This window comes from Rhinopithecus bieti, unplaced genomic scaffold (assembly GCF_001698545.2).
Source record: "Rhinopithecus bieti isolate Rb0 unplaced genomic scaffold, ASM169854v2 scaffold_39705, whole genome shotgun sequence".
In the NCBI taxonomy this organism is placed as follows: domain Eukaryota; kingdom Metazoa; phylum Chordata; class Mammalia; order Primates; family Cercopithecidae; genus Rhinopithecus; species Rhinopithecus bieti.
This window is the reverse complement of record NW_016816813.1, coordinates 1,536,916-1,546,613: the sequence shown is the minus strand read 5'-3', so window position 1 is coordinate 1,546,613 and position 9,698 is coordinate 1,536,916. Positions and strand designations below refer to the sequence as shown.

The following is a 9,698-nucleotide window of genomic DNA, read 5'->3' as shown; positions in this document are numbered from 1 at the left end:
CCTGACCTCGTGATCCGCCCGCCTCGGCCTCCCAAAATGCTGGGATTACAGGCTTGAGCCACCGCACCCGGCCAAGAACAGATACTTTTCAAAAGGCATGAACGGATACTTTTCAAAAGACATACACATGGCCGACAAGCATATGAAAAAAAGCTCAACATCGCTAATCATTAGAGAAATGTAAATCAAAACCACAATGAGATACCATCTCAGACCAGTCAGAATGGCTATTTTTAAAAAGTCAAAAAATAACATGCTGGTGAGGTTGCAGAGAAAAGAGAATTCTTATACACTGCTAGTGGGAATGGGTTCGCCCACTGTGGAAAGCAGTCTGGCGATTTCTCAAAGAACTTAAAAGAGAATTACCATTCAACCCAGCAATTCCATTACTGGGTATATATCCAAAGGAATATAAATTGTTCTACCATAAAGACATATGCACTCGTATGTTCACTGCAGCACTATTCACAATAGTAATGACATGGAATCAACCTAGATTGGGTAAACAAATGTGTTACACACCATGGAATACTATACAACCATAAAAAAGGATGAGATCATGTCATTTGCTGCATACAACATGGATGGAGCTGGAGGTCATTACCCTAAGCAAACTGATGTAGGTACAGAAAACCAAATACTGCACGTTTTCACGTATAAGAGCTAAATACTGAGTATACATGGACACAAAGAAGGGAACAACAGACACCGGGGCCTACTTAAGAGTCAAAGGAGGGAGGGGAGTGAGGATTAAAAAACTACCTGGGTGATGAAATAAGCTGTACACTGAATCCCTGTGACATGCAATTTACCTATATAACAAACCTGCACATGTACCCTTGAACCTAAAATAAAAGTTAAAAAAAATTTTAATCTGGCTTTTAGACAACCAAGTATATACAGATTTCAGGCAGGCTTTTAAAATTTTCATGAGTATGCAGTGAAGAATGTAATATTGTCTCTGATACTAAGTAGTGACATTCAATTTATCAAAAAACTAGCATTTTTATTAAAAGTTCCTTAAAATGCTATGTTATTAATTCCCTAGAAGAAGAAAAAGATCTTAAAATGAAACATTACATTACAGAGTTTATGTTACAAATGCACAATAAAAGAATGGAAATAAAAAAATTCTTACTGAGTTAAATCACATTGCCATGCTAGTCACACTTAATGAGTTTGCTCAGTTTGTAACTGGTATTAAAGAGCTTCTATATTTTATCCTGGAGCTGCTTTAATTTTAAAGTGAAATAAAATATATCAAGCTAGAGGGAAAGTACAGCAATTTATCTTTAATGTATTTTAAGATAAAAAGTACTAAGGGCCTATTAATATCATAGTGACATGAATCCCAATTAATTGCTCCCTTTACCTGTGTAAGATACATGCCTGGATTATTACTTATTATTTATTTTCATTCATATTCTATGCCATCAGCCAACAATCACAGTATCAAGATGACAATACTACTCAAATAATCTGAACATTATATTTTGGTGCTTGCCTCCTTTTTTGTTACATTTAAATTCAGTTCATAGAACTGGAAGTTTCAAGTATGCCCAACTCTGACAGAAAGCCATACCTTGCTAGAAGTTAACAGAAAGAAATCAAATCTGCCTATTAAGAAAAAAAAATCCTCAGGGATAGGGCTTGGTAGTTATTCAGAGGAGGAAAGTCATTACCTGAGAACTACAGATAAGACAGAACATGGAGAACAGCAGCCAAACAAAACAAGAGAACATTTCCCTCTCCTTGCCAGGCTCTTACGGCTATTTGTACACAGCACTCCTTTTCACCAACAAGAAGGAGCAAGGCCAATTTTAGCAATAAAGCACCAAGTCCGATGTGGATTCCCCACTGACCAACGACCTGACTCATGCCTGGCTCAGTACTTTCATCTTTTACTTTTTTTGCCTGTCTTTCATATACTATAGTCATATAGTCACTATTTTTTCTCCTCTTCCCTTTTTCCATTTTAAAATTTTTTAAACCAAGAATAGCAAAGTGTTTGAAATATCTCCCCAATAATGTTGCATCATGTCAATAGGACAGAAAATAGCTTGATAAAAACCCACATATATTCAAGGACTTGTGTAAAGCTACATATTTCTGTGTGATGGGTGAAGATCAATGACATTAAAACATATACCGGGCTTAAAATGTATACTTTTTTTTTTTTTTTTGAAGACATGGTCTCACTCTGTCATCCAGGCTGGAGAGCAGTGGCACGAACACAGCTCACTGCAGCCTCGGCCTCCTGGACTCAAGTGATCCTCCTACCTCAGCCTCCTGAGTAGCTGAGACTACAGGTGGACACCCTCATGCCTGGCTAATTTTTAAATTTCTCTGTAAAGTCAAGGTCTCACCATGTTGCCCAGGCTGGTCTCGAACTCCTGGTCTCAGGCAGTCTTCCCACCTCAGCCTCTCAAAGTGCTAGGATTACAGGTATGAGCCATGGTGCCCAGCCTATACTTTTATATAATTTTTTAAATCCTCAACAAACATTAAATATGTAATTGTGGAAGTACAAGTAAACATAAAAAAAATTCAACCTGATAAGCAAAGGTGCAAACTAAAGCAAGATTCCATTTTTCTTCCATTAAACTATCAAAAATATTTTAAAACTAAAATATACCATGGCAATGTCAGTATGATAGAACTTCCTCTCATGTAAAATACAAATTGGCTCAACCATTTAAAAGACCAATTAGGCAAACCATTTTTTAAGGACAAAAATAATGTTCATAACTTTTGACCCAATAATTACCTTTCTAAAAATTTATCCTAAGAAAACAATTCAAAATAGGGAAAACACTAACCAGGCTAATAATAACTGCCTTTTTCTGAGTACACATACAGATTAAAGCAGATTCTTTGTAGCAATGCACTTAATCCACATAACACACTTTGAGATAGGTACTATTTTCACCACACTGCAGATGAGAAAACTTCGTCTCAAAGAAAATAAGTAATTTGCTCAAAGTTGAACGTCGTTAAATGGTGAAACAAAAATTTAAAGCCTGGTATTTGTCATTTCAAAATCCACGTTCTTCCTTCTTGTCGCACTGACTCTCAATATACATGTTCATTATGGTGCTATTTAGAATACTTCCAAGCAGAACACAACCAAATTTCCAGTAACTTCTACCTAATAGAATATTAATAAAGTCCAAGTCTTTTCAATAAATGGTGTTAGGAAACTGAATATTCACATGCAGAAGAATGAAATTAAACACTTATCTCACACCATCTACAAAAATCAACTCAAAATGGATGAAAGGCTTATATGTAAGACCCAAAATTATGAAACTACTAGAAGAAAACATACAAGAAAAGCTTCATGATCTTGGTCTGTGCAATAATTTTTTGGATATGACCCCAAAAACAAAGTTAACTAAAGCAAACATAGACGGATTTGATCAAACTAAAAAGCTTTAACTTGAGGAAACAATCATAAGAGGAAAGAGACAACCTACAGAATGGGAGAAAATATTTGCAAACTATACATCTGACAAGGAATTAATATCCAAAATCTATCAACAGGCTGGGCACAGTGGCTCACACTTGTAATCCCAACACTATGGGAGACAAAGGTGGGTGAATCACTTAAGCCCAGGCCTGGATCACTTGAGACCAGCCTGGGCAACATGGCGAAACCCCGTCTCTACAAAAAATACAAATATTAGCTGGGTGTGCTGGTGTGCGCCTGTAGTCCCAGCTACTAGAGGCTGAGGTGGGAGGATCAATTGAGCCCGCAAGGTCAAGGAGGCTGTGAGCTGTAATCATACCATTGCACTCCAGCCTAGGCAACAGAGCAAGACCTTGTCTCAAAAACAAAACAAAACAAAACAAAACAAAACAAAACAAAACAAAATATATAAAGAACTCAAACAACTCTATTGCAAGAAAACAAATAATCTGATTTAAAAATGGGCAAAGGTCCTGAATATGTATTTCTTTAAAAAAGACATACAAATGGCCAAGTACATGAAACAATGCTCAATATCACTAACCATCATGAAAATGCAAATTAAAACACTGAGATATTACCTCATACTTGTTAGATCTGGCTACTATCAAAGCGACAAAAGATAACAAATGGTGTTGAGAATGTGGGGAAAAGGGAACCCTGGCACACTGTTGGTGGGAATGTAAATTAGGATAGCCATTAGGGAAAAGAGTATGGAAGCTTCACAAAAAAATTAAAAATAGAACTGCCATATGATCCAGCAATCCCACGGCTAAGTATATATCCAAAGAAAATGAAATCAGTAGGTCAAAGAGATATCTGCACTCCTATGTTTATTGCAACATTATATACAATAGCCAAGATATAGAATCAATCTAACTATCCATCAATGGATGAATACAGTAAACACGGTATGTATACACAATGGAATACTATTTGGCTATAACAAAGAAGAAAATCCTGCCATTTATAACAATATGGATAAACCTGGAGGACATTAGGTTAAGTGAAATAAGCCAGACACAGAAGGCAAGTATTACATGATCTCACTCATACTTGGAATCCAAAAATGTTGACCTCACAGAACTAGAGTAGAACAGTAGCTACCAGCAAGGGAGACAGCTGAGGGGTGGGAAGCTGTGGAGATGGTGATCAAAAGATACAAAACTTCAGTTAGGAGGAATAAATTCCAGAGATCTACTGTACAACATGGTGACTGTAGTTAACAACAATGTATTGTATTCTTGAAAAATGCTAAGAGAACGGATGGTAAATGTTCTCTCCACAAAATGGTAACTTTGTGAGGTAATACATGTTAATTTGCTAGATTTTGTCAATCTGCAATGTATATATACTTCAAAACATCATATCATATACAATAAATACACATAATTTCATCTGTCCTTTAAAATTATTTTAATAACGTGAATTTAAAATAAAAGAGAAAAAATACTGTATTATAAAATTCAGAAACATTTTAAGATTATATATCAGAATGAAAATAAGATAAATGAGTTATCAAATTATATGCACATTCATTACTATATAAAACATTAACAGGAAAAACACAAGAAGGATATTCATCACAATAAGATGATAGGATTAGGCAAATACCTCTTTTTATCAATTTTCTGAATGATGGTTATTTACGTATGTATGTAGTTTTAGACTCAGCATCTCACTCTGTCAGCCAGGCTGAAGTGCAGCGTGCGATTATGGTTCACTGCAGCCCTGAACTCCTGCCTCAGTCTCCTAGGTAGCTGGGACTACAGGCATGCACCACCATGCTTGGCTACTTTTTTTGTTTTTTAGGAGCTGTGATCTTGGTACGTTGCCCAGGCTGGTCTTGAACTCTTGGCCTCAAGCAATCCTCCCTCATCACTGGGATTATACGCATAAACCACTGTACCCTGCTGGTTATACTCTTTGTTTTGTTTTGTTTTTGAGACGGAGTCTTGCTCTCGTTGCCCAGGAGAGAGTGCAACGGCAGGATCTCGGCTCACCGCAACCTCCGCCTCCCAGGCTCAAGTGATTCTCCTGCCTCAGCCTCCCGAGTAGCTAGGATGAGAGGCATGCATCACCATGCCTGGCTAATTTTGTATTTTTAGTAAAGACGGGGTTTCTCCATGTTGGTCAGGCTGGTCTTGAACTCCCAACCTCAGGTGATCTGCCCACCTCGGCCTCCCAAAGTGCTGGGATTACAGGCATAAGCCACTGTGCCCGGTCTATTATTTGTATTTTTAAAAATATACAACATTTTTAAAACTATTCAGAAAATATGCAATTGTAGGAAAATTAGACTGGTAATATACAATTTAAAGTGCAGAGAAATAAACAGAGGCAATAAGGTACAGTGAAAAGAGCATCCTACAGGTTGAATATCCCTTATTTCAAATGTGTGGGTCCAGAAGTGTTTTAGATTTCAGAATTTTTTGGATTTTGGAATAGTTGCAGAATATATACCGGTTGAGAGTCCCTAATCTGAAAATCCAAAATCTGAAATCCTCCAACCAACATTTCCTTTGAGCGTCATGTTGCTACTCAAAAAGTTTCAGATTTTGTAGCATTTGAGATTTCAAATATTCATATTAGGGATGCTCAACCTGTAAACTCTGAATTTGAATTCTGGTTTCAGAAATAACTAGCTGAATAACCTAGGAGAGCTACTTACTATCTCAAAGCCTCTGTTTCCTCATCTAAAAAATAAAGAGAAAAATACCTATTTATTAGGGTTAATATGAGAATCAAATGAAATGATCTATACTAAATATTTAACCACTGAAGTACTATGCAAATGTTAGTTATTAAAACATATGGAATAAGGAGGGCCCTGGATTCTACACAAAAAGAGAAATCTAGATCCTAGATCTAGGTAATTTTATCCTGCGGTAAGTCCCACCCATTTTGAAGTTGTCACATAGCCTTCAAGGCTGCCAAACACAGCACTGTATATGTTTTGGTTTTCATGTAAGCTGAAGGTAAATTCACAGGTTTGCTCCTCACCATTCAACAAACCATTAATTAGTAAGCTTCTACCACATGCCAAGTACTGTATGCCTGGAAATCAGGCAATGCAGTAAGCTCCGTGGAACAACAGACAGGAAAGAATTATGTACAGACTGCTGCTGATAAACTGAGTGAATGTACTTATGATTTTCTAATCCTTCCAAATATATTCCCTCTGGAATCGGCTGCAGATTGTGTTCGTTTCCTGAACACAATTTGAATTATATATTTGAATTATTCAAATTATTCAAAAAATAATTCAAGAAATCATTCTTCTCAATTGTAACAGAATGTTATCACTATGACTAAATCAGTGTATTTGACTTCAACCTAGTTTCACTGTCATGAATCATACCTGACTAGATAAAACCATGGATTATCAACAAGAAAGTGCAAAAGCAGAGCCTACTGAGAAACATTTTTGGACGTATCTTTAGATTAAAACACTAGAAAATATCACCTTGTTTTGAACTGTGGTTAGCTGTGATTTTAAGTGACACATCAAAGATCTATTTCCTCTTCAACATGAAAGAAATTAATTCACTAGGCCTTATTCTTTATAAATTAAAATTTAATTGTAAATACGGTAACAATATATGAATATCAATGTCTTATCTTGATGAAACGCTATTCTTTTATCCGCCTGTTAATGTACAAACTCTACATTTCCTAAGCTGTAATACAACCAGCCCTCCGTATCTATGAGTTCCACATCCAGGGATTCAAGCAACTACAGACTTTTTTCTTGTCATTAGTCCCTAAGCAATACAGTCTAACAACTATTTACATAGCATTTACATTGTATTATGTATCATAAGTAATCTACAGATAATTTTAAATATACAGGAGGATGTGCATAGGTTATTTGCAAATACTACATAATTTTGTATCAGAGACTTGAGCTTCTACAGATTTTGGTATCCACAGGGTCCTGGAAATAATCCCCCACAGATACCAAGAGACTAATATACTTTTTTCAATGTATCATTTGTACTTCCTTGGAAGAATCCTAGGTGACTGTAACTAGAGGCATTTGAGGTGTATGGCCCTACAAAGAAGAGCGACTGCTGCTCATGTAGGGGTGATAAAAATGTAATCTCTTAGAAGAATGGTATATCACTTTTCTCTTTTATGCTACATCTTTTATGATCATTAAATATGCATTTTATTATTTGATTTGGCTTCAATTTTATATACCAAGGGACAATCGTAGTAACTTCTTTCATGTAGGTGCACAATATCTAGAATGGAGTAAAAATAAAGATGAGCAATGATCTGACATACTCCAATAACCCAGGAATGTTGGCTGCTCTCTCTTCTTTTTTTTCTTACTCCCTTACTCTCATCCTAAATCCCCTAATCTAGAGAAAGGGAAGCTCCAGTCCTCACAGAGCAACGTTAAAATATGATTACTTACAACAATACACTAAAACAAGAACATCCTACTTCTTAGCACAGCAGGAAAAAAAAATGGCTCATAGAAAAAAAGAATAATAGCAACTGAAAACAGACACTCTGGAATCAGACAGTCTAGCACTTGTAACCGTGGTCAAGTTTTTCATCTATTTGAGCCTTAGTTTCCTCAACAGTAAGATACCAATAAATAGAAATGTTTTTCTACTATGAGTAAAGTTTGGAGTAGAAGACATGGGTTCAAGTTCCAGTTATGTCCCCTAATTATATGACATGAGGAAATTAATATGATCACTGTGAGCCCTAAGTTCTTCATTTGCAAAAAATGGATGAAAATACCAGCTTTATCTTCTTCATATTTAGGGGGATCCAAGTCAAAAAAAGATTTCTATAGAAATCCTTTCTAATCTGTAAAGAGTTTTACAGCTATAAGATAGTTTTACTGATAAAATAATAGTGGTAGAAAACAAAATCTAATGGGAGAAAAAAATTTATATAACGATGGTGTGCCCATAAATTCCTAGAGGAATAAGAAAGAATGGGGCAGTGTTCATTAATATTCAATCTATTGGTTATAATTTTCTGGCAATGACCTAAAAAAAATCAGCATTATATCATGAGGAAGAAAGATTATGATAACCACTGCAAATTAAGCAAAAAGAAAGTCAAAAGCAACATTACTTGCCATATATAACTCCTTATTGATGCCAAGATACTTTCCATTACCACATCCAATATCGGCCACTATTGAACCACTTGGCAAAGCCTTCAAAAACTCCACAATGTGTGGCCAAGGGGTATGTCTCGTGCTGCTGAAGTGTCCAGCAATCTCTTCATAAACTTGATGGACGTACTCTTGCTCCAGCCGTGAGGCTTCTTTGTCACTCTCTGGAAATGAGGGAGGAGTCTCTTTCCTCTGGCTATCACAGACCAAAGGGTAACCTTAATGAAAAACAAAGCAATACACACCTTTCCTTTTTATCAGAATAACTCATACGGTATCAAGTTTTCGTAAATGAAAAAAAAATCAGTGCAAATTTGGTGGGTAGATAGACTCCGATTTATCCATTAAAAGGAAAAGTTCTTCCCTAATAAGTCTAATATAAAAAGAATAGGGAAAATCCATTTATAACAACACATGACTACAATTCTGCATCTGCCTTAGTGATTATGCCTATTTAATCTCAAGATTGAATAAATTTATATATAGATTTAATTTCGAGATTAAAAGTCCTCTTATTCAGAAAAGCATCTTAATAAGTCTGGCCTAACTGGGAAAAATTTAGCTAAATTAACCTTGGTAGGTAAAGGAGATAGGAGTTATGGGCACCGTAGGGCTCTCAGAAGAACAAGACCTGGAGGCAAAGTGTCATTTGGTAATAATCATAAGCATTTACTGAACACCATTTGAAGTGGTTTCCAAGCATTGCCTCAATTCTCACAGTAATGCAATGAGATAGGTACTATGACATCCACTTACAGATGACAAAACTGAAGCACAAAGAAGCTAACAGCAGCAAAAGCCAAAATTGACAAATGGGATCTAATTAAACTAAAGAGCTTCTGCACAGCAAAAGAAACTACCATCAGAGTGAACAGGCAACCTACAGAATGGGAGAACATTTTTGCAATCTACTCATCTGACAAAGGGCTAATATCCAGAATCTACAAAGAACTCAAACAAATTTACAAGAAAAAAACAAACAACCCCAACAAAAAGTGGGCAAAGCAGATGAAAAGCCATTTCTCAAAAGAAGACATTCCTTCAGCCAACACACTCATGTAAAAATGCTCATCATCATCTGCCCTC

General features: G+C 36.0%; 1 protein-coding gene across 5 annotated transcripts in view; it reads right to left on the bottom strand.

Annotated features, from left to right (window-relative positions):
- The window catches only part of ALKBH8 (alkB homolog 8, tRNA methyltransferase), a 68,932-nt gene that overhangs the window by 13,192 nt on the left and 46,042 nt on the right, over positions 1–9,698 (bottom strand). For all 5 annotated transcript variants that reach the window (XM_017855274.1, XM_017855277.1, XM_017855275.1 and 2 more), the window contains one exon: positions 8,574–8,830. In XM_017855274.1, coding sequence (XP_017710763.1) covers positions 8,574–8,830 — 257 coding nt within the window. The remainder of the gene's footprint in view (positions 1–8,573; positions 8,831–9,698) is intronic.